Source organism: Caloenas nicobarica, chromosome 1 (assembly GCF_036013445.1).
Source record: "Caloenas nicobarica isolate bCalNic1 chromosome 1, bCalNic1.hap1, whole genome shotgun sequence".
NCBI classification, from domain to species: Eukaryota; Metazoa; Chordata; class Aves; order Columbiformes; family Columbidae; genus Caloenas; species Caloenas nicobarica.
Genome location: NC_088245.1, coordinates 119661018 through 119685118, shown reverse-complemented (window position 1 = coordinate 119685118; position 24101 = coordinate 119661018). Strand labels below are relative to the sequence as shown.

At 43.1% G+C, this 24101-nt stretch overlaps 2 protein-coding genes across 6 annotated transcripts in view; one reads left to right on the top strand and one right to left on the bottom strand.

Moving 5' to 3' along the window:
• Positions 1-14921, bottom strand: part of WDR4 (WD repeat domain 4) — a 21234-nt gene extending 6313 nt beyond the window's left edge. Inside the window, exons 1-8 of one of the 2 annotated variants that reach the window (XM_065628094.1) lie at positions 14836-14921; positions 12736-12798; positions 11928-12074; positions 9585-9741; positions 8902-9014; positions 8496-8556; positions 7060-7158; positions 303-367 (exon numbers count right to left, since the gene is read on the bottom strand). In XM_065628094.1, coding sequence (XP_065484166.1) covers positions 303-367; positions 7060-7158; positions 8496-8556; positions 8902-9014; positions 9585-9741; positions 11928-12074; positions 12736-12782 — 689 coding nt within the window. In that variant the 5' untranslated portion in view covers positions 12783-12798; positions 14836-14921. Of the gene's footprint in view, positions 1-302; positions 368-7059; positions 7159-8495; positions 8557-8901; positions 9015-9584; positions 9742-11927; positions 12075-12735; positions 12799-13419; positions 13545-14835 lie in introns of those variants that run through there. The other variant, XM_065628085.1, reaches the window with a different exon arrangement.
• Positions 14792-24101, top strand: NDUFV3 (NADH:ubiquinone oxidoreductase subunit V3). Of its 4 annotated transcripts, none has more exons than XM_065628045.1 (4): positions 14792-14889; positions 15177-15273; positions 18655-19614; positions 23836-24101. In XM_065628045.1, the coding sequence occupies exons 1-4, from the start codon at positions 14842-14844 to the stop codon at positions 24000-24002; spliced, it is 1272 nt and encodes a 423-aa protein (XP_065484117.1). In that variant the 5' UTR covers positions 14792-14841; the 3' UTR covers positions 24003-24101. The 4 variants fall into 4 exon arrangements, with proteins under 4 accessions (XP_065484117.1, XP_065484143.1, XP_065484135.1 ...); XM_065628063.1 differs by lacking the exon at positions 14792-14889 and adding an exon at positions 17132-17192 and having other exon boundaries at positions 15185-15273; positions 18734-19614; XM_065628071.1 differs by lacking the exon at positions 18655-19614.

Below are 24101 nucleotides of genomic sequence, written 5' to 3'. Positions count from 1 at the left end.
CCGGAGCCTTCTCTTCTCCAGGCTGAACAACCCCAGCTGTCTCAGCCTGTCCTCACAGAAGAGCTGTTCCAGCCCTCTGATCATTTCTGTGGCCTCCTCTGGCCCCTCTCCAACAGGTCCATGTCCCTCCTGTACTGAGGGCCCCAGAGCTGGACAAAGTACTCCAGGTGGGGTCTCACCGGAGCAGAGGGGCAGAATCAAGTACTGCAAGTTCACGCAGGGTTAGGGCAGCCAACAGGGAAAGCTGCTCTTGCCTTTGCAGGAGCTGTGATGATTTTAGGCATTATTCCATTTATTCTTACCTGTCACACAGAACAGCAACATAACCACCTTGACAGCAGTAAGTTATTCTTGACACAGGGTATTTCTATTGGGAAGAGAAAATTAAACATCTTTGTAAGTTAAGACCATTTATAGGCAGAATATTCACATTCCATTTCATGTCCTAGCCTTTAAAATCTTGCAGATGTCTTAATTTACAGCAAGTTAAGCAACATTACTACCTTTAAACTGCAGTCAAGTATATTTTTGTACCAGTGTTTGCTATGTTAGGAAGTTTTCCACACTTCTCCGTTCACAGTCATCCAGAGATCAAATGAAAAGGTTTTAGTGAACTACTCTTAATAGACAAGCTAATAACAGATGAAGGAAAAGTACACCACCTTCTAACATTCTCTCCTGCAATGTTAATGGCAAACATATCAACATTAAGCCTGCTCTGCCAGGATATCACACTAGCACCTTAGAGATTATTATAAACACAAGCCATTACCTGCTATGTATGTTAAAAAAAAAAAAAGAAGATAGTGAAGCATAGCTAACATCCTTGCTGCATTGTCTATTTTACGACCTGTGTCTGAGTGAAGTCATATAACTTAACAGAAAACGTGTTCTGAAGAACACAGCAAGACTGCCTGAGGCCATTTTCCTCATTAAAAACAAAACCAAAACACCCTGCACCACACTCCTAATCTAGAAGATATATAGTTTTATCTGGGAGAGAATCAGAGAAATACCTTTGCTGCACAAACCACACTACTTGAAATACGTAACAACTGATTTAAGGCTCCTTGAGTGGGAAGTAAGAACTTGGGAGGCGCAGAGAAACCGCAAGAAGATGCCCCAGAGCACTTTTTCAAACGTATCTGTTATATAATGTGAAAGACAAAACTGCAAAGGCAAAAGGCTGGTTCTCAAGTATATTTTATAAGTAGCGATAACACCAGCACTTCTGATTAATAAAACCTTCCTAACAGAGAAGTAGTGAGTTATTCCATATAGGGCAGAGAAAATACATCTTCTTGACACTCTGTTGGCAGAATTCAGATGCATCCTGAAGTCCTCTTTCCTTTTATCTCCTTTCCAGCCTTCGCCTCTTTCCCTAACACGACACTGGTCACTAGACAGAACCTTTGGTTCACCAGGTTAACCTGAATTTGGGAGTAACCACAAGATTTCACCCTTTGAGCTACCAGCTGATGTATAGGTGTTGTCAGGGTGCTTGTTTTGGAATTTTGTAATCAATGTAGGAAAGCAAAACAAGCTGTACAGCTTCCAAACATTCAAGTCAGCAAGTTTAATACCAGAAGCTATTTTGTCAACAGTACATGATACAACTACTAAAAGGTAAACCAACTGCGAGAAGGTTAATTAATGGTATAAATATAGCTGAAAACCAGGGTGACACAGTGCATCTCCAGCACATGAGGGAAAAAAAAAATCCATCGTGTGATACAATCTCATGGGGGGGAAGCAAGAACAATGGCATGCACACACTTTTCACTTACATACTCCATTGCCTGTTTGGACAGAAGAGGAGCACTTTATAGAAAACATTAACACAAGGATGATATATTTCAGAGCTCTTGGGAGCAGATGGGACTCATGTTGCTACTCTGCAGAAATACTAAGTTGTTACTCCACATTTAGCATCGGGACCCAGGACTGCTGTTTAACACGGACGTAAAAAATGCTTACAGTTCCAAATACCAAGTAGTATGAGTGTGCTGAATCACAAAGGTTCTCTATAGCTAATACATCTAAATGTAGTTATTGCACTGCGGAGCCATTTACACCACAGTGTTAGAGTATAACTGACAGTTCCTATTGTATTTATTTCTAATAACAAAGCTCTGCCTGTCTCATGACAAACATGCAGGGCAAGAACAGTGATGGGAAGTGCCCACCTACACAGCTGAGTGCTCTGTCAGAGAGACAAAGGGTTCTGTGAACTTGAATTATGCAGCAGCTCTCCCCCACCCTCACTTGGGGGAGGGAAGAGGAGGCTTTTTTTATTTGCACCAAGTGTTATTCACGGATGGACAGAGACAAGAAAATGCAACTTCTTTGCAAGCTCTTTCCTTTCCATGTGTGGGTAGGTGAATGCAAGCCAAGTGAATGCAAGCCCCAGAGTAGTATCTTGTTCAAGGACAAGCCTGTGAAATCAGTTAACTTAAAAGAGCTACAAGAGCAGTCTGTAATAAACAGATGTTCACTTGATACTCTCTGAACTTATTCAGCATTTATATGACACTGTTATCAGCCTGCCAACGCCTTAAAATTAACTTTTGATGTCATCTGTGAGAAGAGGTGACCCTATAAAAAATTAATGTACTGGAGCACCGGGGTAGAGTTGTGCAATTCATGTTCTGGACTTTAAACAAGCTTCTTCTGTCAAGAGAATCAGATGAGGTGAAAGCTACAAAGCAGAAAAAGTATTTATGTAGCACTACGAAATTAGAGAATTACTCCCATTCTAGTGGGAAAATGAGCTGAGGATCTGCAACCAAACAGCTGAAACCAATCCTACACTGCTCAAAAACACTCCTACATTCCCCAAACAGACACATACTCATCATCTGCCAAGCAAAATAAACCCACGTTTATGTGTGCACATGACCCACCATTACTGATGATTCCATTATCATTGTGCTTCAAGTTGCATTTCAAGCTTCAGTGCATTCACAGTGGTTATCAATGGTAAAAAGGAAATGGAACATGAAAGAAAAAACACTTATATCGCCAGCTGATCTTTAGTTGCCAGAGTCACTTGCAGAGAGTGTGCTAGTTACAACCTACAAAGCGCTGACTCCAGAAACCGTTCTCTTAAATTCAGACTATAAATATCACACTAGATTGTGAAGATGATCTTTGCTACACCTGGATACACAGCATGACTAACTACTACCACCAGACACCATCTCTGGCATTTCTAGCACTACGACGCCAGCAAAGCACAATTCTCCTTTCCCCTTTGGTCCTGCTGGCCATCAAGACAGTAATTGTTCTGAAAAAAAGTACATATTGACAGCTGTGTAGCAATACGGCACAAAGGTGGCAATGCACCGCATTAAGGTTTAATTCTGTCATTTATCTGTCTGTAATCACTAGGACACTGCCTGACCACTGTTCAAGTACGTACAAATTCTGGGAGACAACCAAGTCTTCTGCGCCCCTCAAGCATTGTGCAAATTTAGTGTCACTGAAGACAGATTTTAAAATGCCTGTAAGAGTGGGCAGTAAGCAGAATTGCACAGATTCAAGGAACAGGCCAGCCTGAGGCTTCCAAGATCACCAGTAAGAGAAATATATGGCAGTGGATAGAAGCTCCTGCTTGAAGCAACAAGTTTTTTCCCTCTAACATTTATTAGTTTATCCAGTGCTACATCCAAGGTTTATTATATAGTTTAAGATTATTTTTTAATAAACTTATTTGTAAGCAATGGAGTTAGGATTCAGTGTGGAATCAAGCACTGTTAATTTACGCGCAAGCTATCTTACTAAATGCTAAGCCAGTCTGAGCAACAAGTAGCATTTTTGAAATTGATAAGATTCCCCACTTCACAGCTGGTTGCTTACTAGCCCTTAATGATCCAATAAAGCCAGAAGGCAAAGTATTTTAAAATAAAACCATTCTTCCCTCCAAAAGAAATACCTTGCAACATTACTGCAGACATGGATTTGATGGCTATCAAACTATGTTGTTTCAACAAAACACTCTCATTTGCTACTTTTGAACACAAAGCTAAAACAGTTTCGCTGTGAAACTCCCCAAGCCGCTTATTTCCAGAAGGCTATACCTGATGAAGTAATTTTGTAGGTTTGCCTCAATCTTAATTCTCCCTTCCTCACTCAACTCCTGCTGCACCCAGACTATAAGAGGATACCAGCTAGATGGGCTTGTCACCTAATATGATACATTTGGTTTTTTACTTGTGGAAAAAGAAAACAAAACAAAAACAAACCACAACCAAAAAACCAGTAATAGCTACTGCAAAGATTTCAAGCACTAAACTCAAGCTGAAATGAGCCAGATACCTTGTGAATGTGTATGGGAGGTCTCTGGCACAGGTGTTTTTTGAAGTATACGTGAAAGTTCAGAAGTAGGTTAAATCGCCAATATAGATGATACTCTGAATTCCTGCTAACAGGAACTCTAGGACAAAACCAAGATGTCCAGTATCTCAGCTTTGAATGCTCTGATGCAAGTGGGTGCCTTCCTGGGCTTACGTACAGACAGAAAGTTGCATGTTATTACTCCAACACAAAGAACAACTTGCTGATGTCTTCTGTACAGAAAAAACCTTGAATTGTCACGTCTGTCCCTAGGAGCTTGGCCCTTCCATGGGTTGTGCTCCAGTTCAGTAACTGGGAATCTCACTAACAAGATCAGGCCAGGCCTACACCGACAGCAAAGAATCTCAGAGATCCCCAGGAATGGCTCCTGACTGCACACCACACTTCGACTAACCAAAACCACAACAAAACACAAGGGAGGAAAGACAGAACTTTTCAATTCAATTTCAGCCTGAATACAAATTCTGCAGTGGATTTGCCTCAAGAGCTGTGCATAGCTACAGGCTTCCCAGTCACCTAACAACTGGGAGACAGCTCTGGTCTTCAGAGGAAGATGTGTTTTTAGATATTCACACGAAAAACACACCCAGCATTGTGCATGGTAAATTGGACAACTCTTTAATGACCCGACTGATTAGCAGCTGGCTTAATATGATACACACAGCAGGGACAAGAATGAGTCCTGTTTCACTGCTAATAGGTCATATGCCAATGCATGCGACAAGAAGAACAAAACCAGAGATCAAATACCACCAGAATCACCGCTCACATCAGATCAGCATCCCAAATCACAGTAGCACCCCAAACATGTACGTAAGACACCACTGATGTACAGGCTTCAAGCTAAGGAGAGCTCCTGCGGTATCTAGTTTTCACACAGGACTCCTACATTTTAATTTTGGACACTGTCCAGCTTCAGAACAACCCAAAGGAACAAGCCCAGTGTTTTGACTCCCCAGGGCAGTACTGTTGCAGGTGACTGGTTACAGATCATAGAACTACAGAACACCAGGTTGGAAGGGACCACAAGGATCATCTGGTCCAACCTTTCTTGGCAAAAGCACAGTCTAGACAAGATGGCCGAGCACCCTGCCCAGCTGAATATTAAAAGTGTCCAATGTTGGGGAATCCACCACTTCCCTGGGCAGATTATTCCAATGGCTGATTGTTCTCATCATGGAAAATTTCCCTCTTGTGTCCAATTGGAATTTCCCCAGGAGCAACTTGTACCCATTAGCCCTTGTATCTTCCATGTGACTCCTTGTAAAAAGGGAGTCTTCTTTGTAGCCACCCTTTAAATACTGGAACACTAGCATCCTAGTCGTTTGTGAAGCGCTCATTAGATAAGATTGTGACACACCGGGACATTGGAAGATAACAAGAGGCTGAAAAGCCACTTGGTGCTTGCACACGGACACACCTTGGGAAAGATCAGAACACCCCTGTGACATTGACAAATGTAAAGAAACAGCTTTAATATGACGTTTTCCACAAAACACTGAAGCAGCAGTAAAGACAAAAGCTTTAGACTGGAAAGTTGCACATCAAACTGTCTCAACCTCGTGCTCCAGGAAACAAAACTGAATGGAGACTTATCTAATAATAAGTCAACCTCAGCCCTGCTGGGAGGGGAAAGGCAGCAAGAATAAATCTGTGGTCCTTTGGGAACTTGTTGGGAAAGCTTCACTTGCAAAGATAAATCATTCTAGAATTCAAGGTCATGGAAATTAGCACAGTGAGCCTGAAACTTCCAGAGGGGCAACAGGGTAAACTCAATAACCTGAAGCTCAGATTGTGCAGGAATGCTCTGTGGCTTTCCTATGCTACCTGAGCTGCTACAGCCCAAACAGAACACTGATGGCAATGAAGAGGAGGAAGTTATCCTGCTCTTCTCACCTCACACTTTATGAAATGAAAAGCTGTCAGGATCTGCAAGACAAGAGATGGCATCACCAGAAAGAAACACCAGAAGATGCAGGCAGCACCCTTAGCTACTGTAAAAGCCTAAGTGCCCTGTGGCTGCCCAGCTTGTCACCCACCCTGCAGGGCTGGGGTTGGGCGCAGGAGCCTGTCTCCAAGCTCCCTCACAGGACCAATTCATACCAAGAATCTCCTAACACTGGCAAAGATGAAGATGTTAGAGAGCACAAGCAGCAGTGCAGCATTAACCCCGAGGAATAGAGAATCAACCTGTGGTGCTCCCTTCTCACCACACATTATGGTGCTCATGGCCACAGTCCGGGGCACAGGAGATCACCTGCATGTTACAAAGCTTCTTTTTGCTCAGATAAATTGCAACTTTAACACTTGAAATTTTAAGTATTTTTAAAAATGAGTGATTTTTTTAGATCTTTCCAGTGTTACAAGATATTTTCTGGCTAAGAGACAAAGGCACCTGTGCTTTTGGAAAAAATTCAAGTGAAGGCTTTGTCCAGTGTGCCGAACTTCTATTTGGGAAGAATCACAAACAGCTTCTTTTGGTCACTGCTTGGCACTTTTTAGAACTGCACACAAGACACAGGAACGGATTCCACGGACTTTCTTCCCTTCCCAAAATCCCAAGATAATGTAACAGTTTCCAGGTCTCACATAACTTCCAAACCCACTGAGATAAGAGAAGCACCCCTAACAAAATGCAACAAACATGTTTTGGAGTCACAAGGGTCAGAAGGATAGCAAAAGCACTAACACATATTGACGTACCTGGTCAGTTTTGGTAGTCTCTGGCCCACAGATACTACTCAGATGACAGCAGTGCACTTCTTCTCCGCTTTTGTACTCCCAAAGTCTCAGAGTCGAGTCCTGGACAGATGGAAGCAGATACAAGTCTATTACTAACAGCACCTCAGGAAAAGAGAGACAACTCATGGCCTTCAGCTAAATCCAATTTCCCTGAGGAGCTTCTCACAGAAGTTGCTAAATAGTCACTTAGTTAAGACCTGAAATTGCAGATAAAGCATTAACATATTTTTTTCCCCTCCATTCTAAATTATTAAATCATGCTAATTTTAATTCTCCTTTTGAAGTGGAAATTGGGTGGTCGGAGAAGTGCATTTCAAGTCTTTCTCAAACAGCACAGTAATCCATGTGCTCAGCATTTTAATGGCAATTCTTTCAGGTTGCCCTTCTCCGCCCCCACTCTTGTTATCACCCAAATTCGCACTGATTTAGTAACCTCCTGGAGAGAAGCTAAACAGCTCTCTGGAAAAACAGAGTCATCAAAGAGCATTTGCTAAGAATCAAATACAGCCGCACACAGCACTAATGCTAGAGTTGCTTAAAGAATAAGAGGAACAAGAGACAAGAGCCTTGGGGAAGCAAGAGCATCAGCTGAAACCAAATGCTAAGAATTACTACAATTTTCACATATTCACAGAAAACATTATTTGTTTCCTATGCAGCTTTGGTAGTCTGGGAAACAAAGAATATTGTTTCCTTTCTTTTAGGCTGACTCCATCTACTCACTCTGTACAGGTCTGGCAGAATCCCATCAATTTAAGAAAAGGGCTGAGGGGAGGGAAAGGAGAGAACACTCACTTCTTCAGTCCTCATCCAAGCATTGAGCAGCATTGCACTGCAATCTCTATACAACATGCACTGGATGTATTATGAGGACATAGAGACAAGGATGTAACTCAGAACAAGTCTCACAGGGGAAAACAAGTGGGAAGGTGAATAAGGATCAGTTTTTTCATCTTAAAAGCTCTAAAAAAAATCTGTGAATCTAAGGCTGTTAATTCTCAAGACACTCATTATTATGGCGGGCTGACGTAATATCCATCTGCTTCAAAGTTGTTTAAATAGTCCAATGATTAAAGTTCATCTGTGCTCCAAAGCAAGAGTTAATGATGAAGAAAACCTGAGGTCTTTGCAATTTCTCCATTCCAAAGATCTTAATAAGAAGCTAGTCTTGCTACAGACACAGTAAATAGCTTGTATTATCTAGCAACAGACTGGCTTAACACTGAACAGAAAGCTGAGAAAGGTGGGGAAAGAGAGAGAGAGGGAGTATGTTGTAAACCATGAGAGTTTATTCCAAGTATCCCAAGGAACTTAGGGGAAACACATGGAAAAAAATGGTTTTAAATCCTAAATTTTCAAGAAAGAAATATATTTTTTTAAGAAATTGCAATACATACCCCAGAAGCTGACAAGAGCAGATCAGGATAGTTGGGTATTACAAGTATTTTGCTCACAAACCTAAAGGGAAAGTAGTGAAAAGTTGAACTCTCTTGCATGACACTCTGGTCTTTCAACATACAAACAGAAAACACCAATTTTAAATAGAACCTTATAATAAACAAAGAGATTCTCTACATCAAGCTAATTACAAGGCTCTGAGCCACCTGATCTAGTTGAACATGTCCCTGCTCATTGCAGGGGGGTTGGACGAGATGAGCTTTAAATGTCCCTTCCAACCCAAACCATTATATGATTCTAACACAGACTTAGCTGTTGTTTAACGTGATTTGAGGAGATAATCATTTATCCACTGAGCCACAGTGAAGAGCTGCACACAATAACTTCTGCACACAACAAACTTACTCTTTGTGTCCCAGACAGTAGGATACAATACAATAAGGAGCCTTTGCCAAGCTGACTCTGATCTTCTCATCTCTGTCTGCAGTTAGGATATACCGGTCATCAGGACTCAGTGCCTGTTGGTAAAGGGAGAGTTTTAATGCCCAGTAGTTTAATGCTTGTTTTTATGCAATTCTCCCTAACCAGGGGAAAACAAGATAAGCAGTAAACTTTTCCTCCTGACTCTGAATGGCAGGTACAAACATTAAACAACACTTTTCCACCGACAATGGAAGTGTAAGTCTTTATGACAGCAACTTTCTCGCTAAGACAAGCAACACTGACTACTGGGTCCAGTGAAAGCCGCTGAGCTTCAACAGTACAGGCAGAAGTCTGACTGCATCTTACAAAGAAAGAAATTTTATCACATTGAAGAGCTCAACTGACATGACAGACTGGATGAATTCCCATACACATTCTATCACCAAGTCTTCTGTGACTGTAACTTTTTGAACGTGCACGCTCCCAGAATAGATAACCCGGTAGTAAGCTTGCTTCCTGACCAAACTCTGCAGACGCAAACTCAATAGGAAGAATTTAAGACCACATACTCCATTTACATAAAAAAAGACCTCCCAAATCGGGGACAAGAGCAACAATGCAAGACCCAAACACAAGCAGAAACGCAGGTTTGTACACTGACTTACCACATCCAAGAGCAGAGACAAGTGACCCAGCTCAAGTTTTCCATCTGCTTGGGGTTCTGTTATTGAGTAAGAATAGAGATCACCAGACTTGTCTGCAACCAGAATCTTATCGTCTGCAGCTGTAATAATCAGGGAAGTACATCTCCTGTTCACAGACCTGAAAGAAAAATGGCATAGTCTGAACAGCTCTGGATGGCAGCTTCATTAAGTCTGGATTCAGACCCAGTTAAAACAACGAAGATAAAAGCTCTCAGATGCAACATTCTTGAAATGGCAGCGATGAGAATAATGTTAAGGGAAGGTACGATGCTGAAATAGCACATTTGAGACCTATTCAATGACTGAACTATGTAATAGCAAACACCTGAGGGGTGGGAGAAAAAAAAGGAGAGAACATTAAGCCTGCATTTTGCTTCGGTACCTTCTCAACTGAGCATCTTGCCTAGGCAGCCTGCCAGTACTCTAAATAAAGCTGGTAGAGTTTCCTGCACTCTCCATAAAAAGAATACAAGTTACACATGCAGAAAAGAGAACATAAGGTAGGAGTTCTCCTAGTAAAAGTCCTTTGCAGCAGCACATCTAAAAACTGTGTTGAGACTACTTCTCCAGTTGCCACTTTGTACCGTAAAAGGAAGCCCTTCCTCGTGAGCCTCAAGGACTCTTCCTCCTCGCACCCAGAGTCAGAGCCACAGCCTTAGGGTACCTCGTCCAGACGAAGCTCCGAACTTGAACTCTGACTTTCCCTCATCATCTGCCAGTATCTTATAGTTCCAGTTGCCAGCGTAGCAGGTAACTGTTTTCTTACAACTATTCAGATAAACTTAAGGACCATATATGTCAGAAAACAAGTTTTAAAAAAGCTTTAATCACTAAGTCTGGACAACGCTTCTGCAACTTAACAGCTATTGTTATTACTGTTATGCTTTTCATAACACCTCTTGTCCAAAGTCCTCTGTGTCCTGTGCGTTAACACAGGACTGTGGCCATTGAGAACCACAGCAAATGGACATTTCTGTTCACCTACTCTGAAACTCATTGACCGTCTGGAGGCAAAAGAACAATATATTGTACTTCAGGTAAGAAGACAGAAATTCTAATACGTTTTAGTGACTGTTTAAGGGAACACCATAACAATGGGAAAACATATAGGATAAGAAAGCCTACAAACACAATGAAGGCTCAGGCAGGACAGTTTCAAAACAGGTTACCTTGCCAACACAAGAGTCTTGCTGCAAGTTCATTGTACTGCTTTTGATCTTAAACACAAAGATTCAAAAGTTTCACTTGTCTGAAATGAGCTGACTACAAAATCCAGCACCACCTAAAACCTTTTATACAGCTTGCCACAAAACACCAATGCAAGATATATAGCTCAACTTTGGCATTCTTTTTTTCATGCAGAGACCCTTCTGCCTGCATTACCAGTTTCATAACAGGAGATAGTGATGTTCCCCCAAAAAAACAGCTGTGGTCCTAGTAGATCTTTTAGCAGAAAACTGAAATATCAAACGCAAGACATACACAGCAGGGCAGCAGGGAAGACGGAACGCAGAATGAACAGAATTTGCCATTTCTCATTTTGCTGGTGATTACCCACTCACTACAATATCGGTTAAGCCACCAAATGTCCACCATGTACCCTACACACACAGCCAAGCTGACAGAGATTCCTTTTCCTTTTGCAACCAGGGCCTCGCATTTGTCAGAGACCAACAGAAGCACAGATGTCACATCCTGAGGTACTTCCTCTGGAACTCCCTGATGGTCCCCCTTTTCATAGACAATTGTCACAAGCAGCAGCAGAAAACTTGTAACCAGAGGACCTCTGGTGGACAGCTACGGACCATTTTCTCGAGAGGACCGTACTACAGAAGGGAAACAGTTGGCAGCATCTCTACAGATATGCTTTTAAGAGAGCCCATAAACTCCCCAAAACATCACCTCCTCCAAATCAAGAGAAATAGACAGTGCACTCACTAAACCACTCAGTATCATTCTTACAGGCCAAATCTTACATGTTCACTACGAGCGGGTAAAGTTTCAGTTCTTAAAGATGCAAATATTGTATTTTGGAACAAGAAATGAGATTATTCCTTTCCTTGGCCAATAATATAAACATCTGCATTCCCATCCTTGGTGTGGCGCACACCACACACCACTTCTTGACAAATATCTTTGAATTCCGATGAACATTAAGTTTGCTTGAGCAAGTAAAAGGTTAAACAAAAAAAAAAAAAGGAAGCTTAGTGATAACAAATAGCAACATCCCAAGTACTATTGTTTTATAACTCTAATCAGCCATAACTCTAAAACAAAGTGACGTGCACCATCCTGCTTCCTTACCTGATGCTAACACATTCCCAGGAAGGCGTCGTACGGAACAGAATCAGACATTTGCTGTCATCTGTCAAGGCAAAATAATCTCCTGATGGGGAGAGAGCAAAAGCTAGGATGTCATCACTTCCTTTATCTGTCTGTTTTCCATCCTGCCTAATAGAGAGAAGGGGAACAACAAAGTACAACGGGGAAAGTTTTATTTGTGCTTAAAATGTTGAGCCAACTTGAACATTAGTGCAAAGAAAAAGGAAACTGATATAAGGTCTACACATGTATCAGTACCTGCTTAAATAAAAACAAACTAGGGTGTGTGCTAGCAGATCTTGATACAAATTTAGAAGAAAACAGTTACATTTGCTACAGCTAAAACAATATCCAGCGATTGAATTTAAACTAAGAAAAAGACTTTTTCGGGTTTTGAAATCTCATGACATACAGAATAGACCTGGAGGAGAAGCTATGTAACTGGTCTGTGTTTTGTTGGGGTTTTTTTTCCTAACTGTATTAGATGGGCTAATAAAAAACGCAACATTTTTCCATAAATGTCTTGACTGACAAGAGCCATACAGAAGAATTGCTTATGCTATGGATGTTTTTCTAAAATAGAAAAAGGTGTACAGACTCTCCTCTGGGATGAAACAGAAACGAAAGAATACATACATATAAAGCCACCAGGGTTAGCAAAAGCAACCTGGCCATCACCGGATCAAGGAGTCATCCCATGACTTTCTTTTATTATTTTCACTGTCACATAACCTCAGGAGAAGATGCACCATCTAGGAAAAGAGCAGATTGCCAAAGCAGATTTTCTCACCCTTGATTTCCTAAGGTCTTCTTTTCCGCATTGATACAATCGTACATGAAGAGACTATCATCACTGCGAATATAAAAACAACAGACTAAAAACACTGGAACTAGAACAACCATGAGCTTAACTATGAAGAGTGACAACTCTCTTGTAACATGCCATTATTTTGCGGTTATTTGTGCAACGGACCCCTATCTCGAGGAACCACTCCTGTCAAATGGGCTCCCAAAGTGCTACAGATGCAGTAGAAGCTTAAAACCTTGAACTGTGAACACATGCCAAAAAAAAAGTCATCTGTTGGCAAAGGAATCACGAAATTTCACTTTTGTCCGAATTAACATATTTGTCACCAGCATTTACCCTGTTGTTCACATACCAGCGATGTGCACTTCGCGGTGCATAATCGTGCCACAAAACCGTTAAGACTAAAATGCTTTAAAGTGACATTCAGTAACGGGAAAACGCACACACGGAGCCCCCAAAGGCCTGCGCTGGGACACGCAGAGCCCCCCCCGAAAGGCAGGCACGGGCGGAGCCTCCCGCACGCCCCCATCACCGCCCCCGGCTACCCCGCAGGAGGCCCAGGGGACCTGCGGTGCCTCCCCCACCCTGGGGCAGCCCCCGGCAGCGGGGCGGCCTCTGCCGCTCCGATCCGCGGCCCCGCCGGCCCCGGCCCCGCCCCGCACTGACCCGAGCTCCCTGTACCGCGCCGCCAGGACCCGGCTGCCGCCGCTGGCGGCCATCAGCGCCCCGCGGAGCGCCAGCGCCGGCCGGGGACCGGGGCTGCGGCCCCCGCTGCCCCCGCCACCCTCCATGCGTCAACAGCGCCACGTGCGCGCCACGGCCGGCGCAGGGTATAGACGTCACCGCCAGGACACAATGACGTACAGCCCCTACCACGCCTGCGCAGTTGGGGGTGGGGGGGAGGCCGCGGGGGCGAGCTGTCATAGGATTACTTTGATTGGAAGAGATCCTGAAGATCATGAAGTCCAACCGTTAACCCAACACCGGCACTAAACCACGTCCCTAAGAACCTCATCTATACATCTTTTAAACCCCTCCAGGGACGGTGACTCCACCACTTCCCTGGGCGGCCTGTGCCAACGCCTGACAACCCTTTCCGTGAAGAAATTTCTCCCTTATGAGGAAAGACTGAGGGAGCTGGGGCTCTTTAGCTTGGAGGAGACTGAGGGGTGACCTCATTAATGTTTACAAATATATAAAGGGTGAGTGTCAGGAGGATGGAGCCAGGCTCTTCTCGGTGACGACCAATGATAAGACATGGGGCAATGGGTACAAAGTGGAGCACAGGAGGTTCCACTTCAATATGAGAAGAAACTTCTTCACGGTGAGGGTGACGGAACACTGGAACAGGCTGCCCAGGGAGGTTGTGGAGTCTCCTTCTCTGGAGACATTCAAAACCCGCCTGGACGCCTTCCTGTGTAACCTCATCTGGGTGTTCCTGCTCTGGCAGGGGGGTTGGACTGGATGATCTTTTGAGGTCCCTTCCAATCCCTAACATTCTGTGATTCTGTAATGTCCAATCTAAACCTCCTCTGTTACAACTTGAGGCCATTTCCTCTAATCCTATCACTTGCTACTCAGGAGAAGAGACCAACCCCCTCCATGCTACAACCTCCTTTCAGGTAGTTGCAGACAGCGATCAGGTCTCCCCTCAGCCTCCTTTCCTCCAGGCTGAACAGCCCCAGTTCCCTCAGCTGCTCCTCATCAGACTTGTGCTCCAGACCCCTCACCAGCTTCATTGCCTCCTCTGAACTCTCTCCGGCACTTCAATGTCTGTCTCATAGTGAGGGGCCCAAAACTGAACACAGGATTCGAGGTGCAGCCTCACCAGCGCCGAGTGCAAGTTGACGATCACCGCCCTGGTCCCGCTGGCCACGCTATTCCTGACACAAGCCAGGATGCTGTTGGCCCCCTTGGCCACCTGGGCACACTGCTGGCTCACAGGAGTGCCCCGAAACACACGCACCCCGCCCTCGCCCCCGCTTCCCGAAAGGGGCGGAGCCTCGCCGCTTAGGCCCCACCCACCGGGAGGTCCCGGCACCGCCCCCATCCGCGCGCCGCGCCGCACCGCCTCGGGCTCACGTCAAGATGGCGGCTCCCTCGGTGCTCGGCTGCGGCCGGGCGGCCACCCGCAAGGTAAGGGGCTGCGAGGAGCTCCTCCGGGCCGCACGTCCCCTCCGCGCGGTTGCTCGGCTCCTCTCGACGGCACCGGTCACCTCCTTTCCCCCCGGGCCCGTTGCGCAGGTGCCCGCCGCCTCGCCTTAGGCGAGGCGGCGGGCACCTGCGCAACGGGCCCGGGGGTGGAAGTGCGCATGCGCATTGGGCCCCGCAGTGAGGTGGGAGGCGGGCATGGATTCCCCTCGGGGTTCCCTGTGTCACTTTTGTCCCGTTCTGTTCACTTTTTATTACACGGTGCCTTGCAGGTGTTGCGGCTGGAGGCCCGGGGGCTGCGAGGGGCGGCTCCCTCGGCCGCGCTCTGCACCAGACCCGTGGGCTCCGGGACGGCGCCGCCACCAACGAGTAAGACGTTTGTTTCGTCGTGGGGTGTAAATAAATGTTACCGGGTGTTTAAGGCAGGGCGGCACCGTTTTCTGGTGCTCAGGCAGCAAGGTGGCGAAGCGTCCTCCCCTACAGCCTCTGGAGGTTTCTGTGCCCTGTGGTGATGCCCAGACCGTGGAAGTTTATCTGCCTGTCGGACTAGGGAGTGCCCCTCTGGAGTTAAGGTCTCTCCCGTTGTCTTTAAGTAGGCAAGATGACCTTAGCAATGCTCAAGGCCACATCTCTGAGCAGCTGGTATGCAGGCCAAGAAAGTGGAAGGTCATAATGTAAAAACAGAGATTTCTGTTCAAACGTACCTAAAATCTGGTGGGAATGGGTCTTCGTAGTTTATATTCGTAGGCCATGCTACAAGGTTGACACTTCTTTCCTGTTTACCTTCACCTTAGTATTAGCTGCTGTGATGCTTGACCAGGCTTAAGGAGAGCTATCATTACCTTTGTCTGAATAAAAAGCAGCTTTGCAAGTTGCCTGAAATTTGATGGAAATGAATGTAGCAAGTTACTTTTTTAATGAGGTGCAAAATCTGGTTTTGAACTTCAGATGTTCCCCCTTACCTTTTGAAATGTTTGGATTATGAGGGTCAAAAAGCATCCTATTTTGTAGAAAGAAGGACTTGCAAGATCCGAATATCTACTCCACACAACAGTGTTGAGAAGCTGCAAAAACTACCACAGCCCTGCTGTGTTAAATTTATTTATAATGCTTCTTGCCTCATAGGTTTGCAAACAAAGCGGTACGTGGACCTGGGTTTAGATGCTGCAGTGCATTTGACATTTGGAAGTATTTGAACTGATTCTGGCCCTGACCAAAGTCAAAACATGAATACAGGGGATATTTTGTGCAAAATGCTGGTTGTAAAAAGGGGCTCACTCATTCAGTGAGTAGGATTCCCATCCCAAATTAGAGATACAGTTGCTTAAGCAGCAAAGCTCCATGGGACCGTGTGTAGGAGCGATCAGAGTTGTTGATGGCTGCGGAAAAGATCACTGAAAGAGTAGTTCCGGCTTCTAATGTTAGCTTCTTAAATGCCAGGGCAATTAAAAGTTTTGTTGTTCCTTTAAGAAAGCCTTTTCTGCAAGCTTGATTGATACAAGCTTGATTGAACAACAAATCACTTTTAATTATTTTTTTACGCATTATTTTAAGTGTATTTGCGATGTACTTCAGCATCATTTTCTAGATTCATTGTCCTGCAGCTCTGATTTCAGAAGGTGTCAGGAGACTTATTAGGCCACCTCTTTCAGCCAGCTGTTTCCCCTGCAAATGGTTAAGGTTGGGTAAGGTGTATAGGATGCAGCTGTCTTTTTCAGATTTTAGCTGGAACAAGGCGTGCAAATTTTCTTTGCTTTGATAAAATGGTCATTTTACCTCTGAAGTCAATGATGGGGAATAGACCTGTAATTTCTGCATGCTACCTTTCAGAGCACAGACATGTTTTAAACATGTTCCGATAATGATACTGATGTTACAAGCACCAGTAAGAATGCATCTGGCAATAATATTCTTGTTACTGATTTGGATGTGGTGTTCTTTTGGCAAAATGATGCAACTACAGATCAAGTGGTACAAAGTTTGAAGTACCATAATTAAAGTGTTTGTACTAGTTGTATTAGGCTTTATGATTAAAAGCTGAAACACATATCTTTTCACATATTCAAATATTACTGTTTAAAGTATTTTTCCAGTGACATCTACTGTAAATGGTCAAGTTGGATGTTACCTGCCTTCTTGGTTTCTTATGATGTCCTAGCATTAATACTTCTTCAACCTTTGCTCAGCTTTCACTTGTCTGTCATCCCTTTGGTCATTCTTGTGTTAGTTTGACCTTCCTGTACACTTCTTTGAAGAACTTTTCAACCCTGAGTGATGTTTCCTCACAGGTTAGTTTCTACAGGCTGCTGTTTGTCTGTGTCAGTCTGTGCAGGGAGTCAGGCTTCTTTCAAAGGCGGCTGCTCATCCTCCCGCTTCCCCCTGCCCTCCCTCCCCACTCTGCACCTTCTGGCAGAGAGAAGTATGTGCCAGAAATTATTCAAAAGTATTATCTGTATACTGAACTGATATTTTTTTCGTTTGTACTTATGTTAAGAATTCTGATTTTTTTTTCTTAAATACTTTGCTTTTTATGTATCTGCCTCTTCTGTGATGTTTTCATTTGGACATTGCTAAAGACTTATTTCTATTCATAACTAATTATAGTAGCTCCTTGGATCATACAAGGTATTACCGTAAAATACTATCAAGGGGGAAAACTGCATCTGTTTTATGATCTTGTAAAGTAGATCTAGGTTTCCAAACTGTGCAGATAAATCTGCACAGTAGAGTGGAAATCTGTTGAATTACACTGCTGGTTGGAAGTAGTGCAACTCATAATGGAGTTGGCTTTGTTGTAGCAAATTTCAGCAGTAATGTATCTTCTTAATGTGCTTCCAGTCCTCCTTGTCCTCCTGTTTTCTGTAACCACAACAGCATTCACTGTTGATCAGCCTCTTGAAGATATCCTTGGCACAAGCATCCAAGGGATATTTGGTGCTCTCTGAAAGAGCCTGAAGGTTGCTGCTTTCTCTTCTCTCCTTGTCTGGAGAATTTAGCTTAATGAAAGTATCCATGGCGGAGAAGAAATAAAGGCAGGCTAACATGAAGCATTAGGAGATCTTCTAACACTTTTTTTGCGAAGAAGTCTCAAACCAAAATTAGGAAGTGGAGACAGTGAAGACTGGAGGAGATAAGAAGATAATGTTAAACTGTGTTAGACAGTTCAGTTGGTAGGTCACATGGACACATACTTTCATGTATGGCCTGAGGTATCTCTTATTCTGCTACTTTGTCTCTCAGGACTCCTCCCTCCCTGCTGCTTTAGAGATAACTAATGCAAGAGGCTGGCTATTGCTATGTCTGTTTACTGTGTCTTCTGCTTCGCTGGCTTGTTCGTAGACAAATATTATCTTTGTTGCAGCATATTTGAAGAGCTTGGCTAACAAGCTATCTTAATGTTCATCTGAGATAGGAAGATGTCTGTAAACCATTTTCAGTGATGCAGAATTGAAGAACAGAGAAAAACAACTTTTGCAAGGAGTCTGGCCAAGCAAGGAGCAAAAGGCATTATCTCATGTGTTTCAGGATTGCAGCAGCAAAAACTGTTAAGTGCTAGCTAGAACTCCAGTTTCTTTAACTTAAAATGTCTTAAAACTTTCTGGTTTGCAATGCCTGTATTTACTATAATAACTTATTATGATTTGCTTTTTGTACCGTGTTATCTCAGAAAGTTAAATTTTATGACTAAGATCACTAATTAACAGCGGTGTCGGATATAATGATGATAATCCTCTTTATGCCGTTTCCTAGATGTAGTGGGACCACAGGGAAGCACCAAGCTGCTAGCCATCAAGGCACCAGCTGAATTTCCTAAAATGTTGTCTTCTAGCTCTCTCTTAGTATCTGCAAACAAAGGTGAGAGCATTTCTAGTCCTAACCTCAAGGAAGCTTCAAAACCTTCTGCTGAAGACACGAGGATGTTCATGTCAAGAAAAACTGTGGTTGCATTTCCTCAGCGAGTAGTTGCTGCTTCTGTCGAGGAGGAAAACCTCACTACACCTGCAACAGAAGGAGGCCTGAGGAAAGAGTTAGTTGAGGAAGAAACTTCATCTTCTAGCTCAGATTCTAGCTCAGATTCTGAGGAAGAAAACAATGGTTCAGAAGTTGCCATTAAAACTAAAGTTGAGTTTCCTAGGCGAGATTCCATCTTTTCTGAAAACATAGCAGTAAAGGCATCAATGGTAGCAAAAGAGAACTTGTCCCAGAAATCCCGCAAAGAATATGTAGCTAAGAAGAAGCCACACAAAACAGAAACTGATGTGTCTCCTACCAAGCAGGTCACATTTTCTAAAACAGCAGTCAACCATGAAACATCAAAATCCAAAGCAAGAGACCCCAAAGTAAAATCAACACCAAAAAAGGCAAGTCAGCAGAAGCTGGTCTTGGAACCAGACATGGTTGAAAGCCAAGACCCGAGCAGTGTCACTCATAAATCTGATTATTTGGATAAAACGTCCATTGGAACCCAAGTAGCAGCTATTCAGGTGAAAGCTTCATCAGTGACTCAGGAAGACAAAAAACAAAAATTCATACTCAGAGGAGAAGAAAAAAAGGTGAAGAAGGCACAGGAGTCAGAAGCAGAAGAAGTAACTGCTCATAAACTAGAAAAAGAGATTTCTGCAAGCACGATGTTGGTGGTGGGCACAACAGCAAAGGAGGAGACCATTCAGGAAGCAGGAGTCCAGATTGGAGAAAGAAGCACAATAGAGGGTACAACTTTATATTGTTTGAACTGTATTGATTCATCTGGGCTAGGGTTTAACTTTTTTTAAAGAGTTTCCAAATCTTTTCTGTTCGTGATTCTCTGATGTTTATACTGAAGCTAACTGTGTAGCAGTCACTTTCTGGAACATAAATTCTTGTTCCTTACTCAGTTGTTATAAGCACTCAGTAGCGCTCAGTTTCCAGTTATGCTGTGAAAGGAAGCGATCTTCATTTCACTGTATTTGTAGTTTCATAAGCCGGTTACTTATAAAATGAAAACAAGATTGTTTGCACAGTGAGCAAAATCACGGGTTTTATATGACAAAACTTGGTTTTCCTCTTCTCTTTTCTCAGAAGGATTTGGTAGCTGCCTTTCTCTTGAGCCAAATTTGATGCCATCTGATTTTTGCCTAAGTCCTGTTGTCTTTCTCTTTTAAATCTTGCAGCGTTTCAGATTTCAGTAGACTTCAAGAAATCGTAGTGTAATGCCAGAAATGAGTATTGATTCTGAGATTGGTAGACTGTGAGTCATGTTGAAGTAGCACAGAGTTGACCTTATAACCCAGCTTTTATACTGAGTTGGGGAGGAAACACTGATATGTTTTATGCTTCATATAATCATCTCCCTAGCGACACTTCCATATCTAACGTACTCTTCTTATTTACTACCAGTCCTGTTAACTTCCCTACTGATCTCATTCTGTATATTTCAACAGCAAATGCTCCTCTGTCCTCATCTGTAGAGGCTTACCATTCTTGCCTTTCAACTTGGGCAGCATACCATCCTTAAGGCCCCACTTCCGGTTGCTGGCTTTGAATTGCAGAACTTGCCTGTTTGGAAGTAAAAGCAGCATAATCATAAAGCTTATTGGATATCATCCTTCAGGTGATATCCTTGCAGGAAAGGCCCTGGGGGTCCAGGTGAACAGCAAGTTGAACGTGAACCAGCAATATGCCCTTGTGGCAAAGACCACCAGTGGTATCCTGGGCTGCAGTAGGAGTGTTGTGAGCAGGCTGGGGGAGGTGCTCCGTCCCTGATGAGGTGCATCTGGAGTGCCATGTTCAGTTCTGGGCTCCTCAATACAAGAGAGACATGGAGCTACTGGAGAGAGTTGAGTAAAGGACCACAAAGATGATGAAGGGACTGGAGTATCTTTCCTGTGAGGAAAGTCTAAGAGAGCTGAGACTCTTCAGTCCAGAGAAGAGAAGGCTCCAGGGAATATCATCAATGTATGTAAATACCTGAAGGGAGAGTGCCAAGACAGCAGAGATAAGACACTTTCCAGTGGTACCCAGTGACAGGACAAGAGGCAGTGGGTACAAACTGAAACACAGGGTTTTTCCTGAACATTGAGAAACACTTTACTGTGAGAGTGATGGAGATTTGGCACAGGTTGTCTGGAGAGGTGGTGGAGTCTCTATCCTTGGAAACATTCAGAAGCTGTGTGAACACGATCCTGGGAAGCCTGCTGTAGTTGACAGTGCTTGAGTATTTGGGGTTGAACCAGATGACCTCCAGAGGTGTCTTCTAACATCAACCATTTTGTGATTCTGTGAAGTGTCTAACCAGGTTAAGTGACACATAATTGCTTTTGTACATTGGTTTCCAGGATGCAGTACTGCCTTCTGTTTTAGGGGGTTAGTTGGATCATAATTTGATCTGCTTTAAGAGTTGGCGGCTAAGGTTACCTTGTTACCTGACTGCAACTCAAATGGTAAAATGCAGCACTGTTTGTAAGTGACGTTTTCATTTACTTGTTCCTCCTTAATAGTCACCAGCAGAAGCTTGCTTAAGGAAAAAAAAAAAGAAGAAAGGCTGTCTGTATTTATTGACAGATGATGCTTTTCTCTCCATTCATCCACAGTGGAGCTCTAGACACCTAAGTATTATTTTTTTCCACATCGAAGTTGATAGGAAGACCCAAAAATGAGTTCAGTTAACTTCAAGTATGAGAGGGATGAATTGGTCTTAAAATGTGCTGATTCAAGGTGAGGATTATGACACACTGAAGATCTATGAAGTAGCCTTCTCTACTCTGATGCTGTAAATTCAGAAAAAGGTTAAGCCCACGGGACAAACTTTTCCTGCAGATCTGTATTGATGGGGCAGTAGTACCACTGTCCCTCAGACCCATCACCATCATAACCACACCAGCAAACCCCTTGTGGGTAGGACCTGGCTTAGCTGAAAATGGCACTTCTGCTGTTGAGCTTCTCTGGTTCTGGGAAGGTGGTTAAGGCTGTGACAGTGGAAAAATTGCTGTTGGGTATGTGCTAGAGGACTCTGCTGCAGTGGCTATAGGAAAGGTGGGAGTTAGTACAGGCAAGTTCACACCCTTTTACTGCTGGTGTAATGTCTTTGGGTGCCAGGGGGTAGCAGAGTCAAACCTGGCTATGCCATGTTCAAGAGCATCACTGGTACGTCCAGGCGCATCTTGTTCTCTCTTCCTTTTGAGGCCTTGTTTGAGAACAGCTACTGCTTTTCCATGTTTAATGTTCACAGTTAATGATACCTTCTGTAACTTGTATTTCTGTCTTGTTCCTGTGTTCTGTTGTTCATCTGCAAACTGCAGCAGGTGCACTGAAGATGTAAAAGCAATTTTTCCCATTACAAACCTGGATGTTAAGGTGATGTCATCCACTTTGTGGAGAAGGCATGCTAAGCAGTCAGCAAAAACTGCTGACTTTAACTGCTAAGTAAATAGCAAAATAGTAGCATGGTAACTCAGAAATATACCTCTGATTCATTTCGGAAGAACATCCTGTGAAATGCATGTTCTTTAAGAGAGAAAGCATGGATGAAGCTTGAAGTATGGGGAGGATGAACTCAGGGTAATTTTTCCCTTTGAGAAGCCAAGTACAGTGTATTTGGGCAGGAAAAATGAGATTCCATCTGCTTTTCTTCCTGAGCATCTGTCTCTTAATTCAGAACAACTCTCTCGCAGGTTGAATGTGCACTTGCTTACAATTGCCTGTTCTTCGGGCTATTTGCAGCAAAGACCGCATCATCTGGCTTTTATATCTGTAGTGTTGTCTCCTATGCGCTGTCTCAGTGGGAAATGAGCAGTAGGCACAGGGATATTTCCTTTCATAGGCTGTATGTGCTGTTTTGCTGAAACCACGGCTTAATGCATTGTGCTTTATAAGCAAGTCTTGCTAAACCTTATGGATACACGCTCTTAAACTGATAGCATTACATTGCAATAATTATGTCATAATTAAAGGGAAATTCTGGTGTTCAGTTGCTTGAGTTCTTGTATTTTTATTGTAGATGGTTGTATTACAAAAAGAAGCTTAATACAATCTAACCTAAAACACTACATATGCATTTATATGATGAAGCTTTTCACTAGATTATGCTTATGTCTGTCTTATTATTAAAACTCCGGGTATATGATAATAAATTAATATTGGGAGTAAAGTTTTTATTTCTTGCAATTTCCTTGGTTGTAAAATCAGCTTGTAGCAGGAGCCTTTTATGTAAATGGTACTGCCTAAATTTGCATAATATTCTAAAAGTGTAAGAGTTAATGTTGGTTTTAATGTGAAGTAAGGAGTTCTGAATAATTTTATTAGATTATTCTTTTAGTAAGAAGAGCTGATACAAAGCTTAGATTATATTTAGAAGAAAGGAAATTTACATCAAGGCTCTTGATATATTACTGTTCAGTATAACCACATTTGAAATTAAACTGTGGACATCTCAATAATTCCATCACTTCTCCCCATAGAAAAAAAAATCAATTTGTAAAGTAGTTCTAATAGCTGTATCTCATGGTCTGACACGAAGGTGTATCATTTGTACTGCTTCTTTGCCTCTCCCGGCTTGCTAAGAATGTCACCTACTGTTCTGGCTGCAGTGAAAACCAAGGCAACTATAAAAAGCCAGGAGTATGTCTTCAAAATACAAATGAAATGTTCTGCCCTATCCACCCCCAGCATTCGGTGGTAGTTTGGATTTTAAAAGCTATGATACATTAGATGACTTGTACTGATTCCTGTTCCCCTACTGCATACTAATGTGCTGCTTTAAAACCAGACAAGGTACCAGCAGAACTTAGTAAACTTACCCTTTTATTTTAGCTTTTTGTGTGTGTGTGTGTGTGTGTTTAATTAATGTTGGCTGGATGAGGGATCTGGCAGTATATGAAGGCTGACTCAGTAATTAAGAATATTGCCCTCTGGTGTGGCATCCTTATAGTCACCAGTTACCGTTTGTTTTCACAGAGACCCCAGCAGCTGCTGAGCCTGCTCCAGAAGAATTCGATAATTCTACCTACAAGAACCTTCAGCATCATGAATATAACATTTATACCTTTGCTGATTCTGTTGTGGGTCTTTCAAAATTCAGGCAGCCTCAGCCATCTTCTGGAAGACCATCACCAAGGCACTGAAAGAACCACATTTAAAACAAATGCCCAGGCAGAATGATAAATTGTTCTATTTTAGCAGTGTATTAAAAATTAGATAATAAATAAATGCGTGATAACTTA

Coding starts and splice junctions, on each gene's coding strand:
- NDUFV3 (XM_065628045.1), top strand. CDS start 14,842: ATGGCGGCTCCCTCGGTGCTCGGCTGCGGCCGGGCGGCCACCCGCAAG. Junction 14,890..15,176: donor GCCGGGCGGCCACCCGCAAG/GTAAGGGGCTGC, acceptor GGTGCCTTGCAG/GTGTTGCGGCTGGAGGCCCG. Junction 15,274..18,654: donor GACGGCGCCGCCACCAACGA/GTAAGACGTTTG, acceptor GCCGTTTCCTAG/ATGTAGTGGGACCACAGGGA.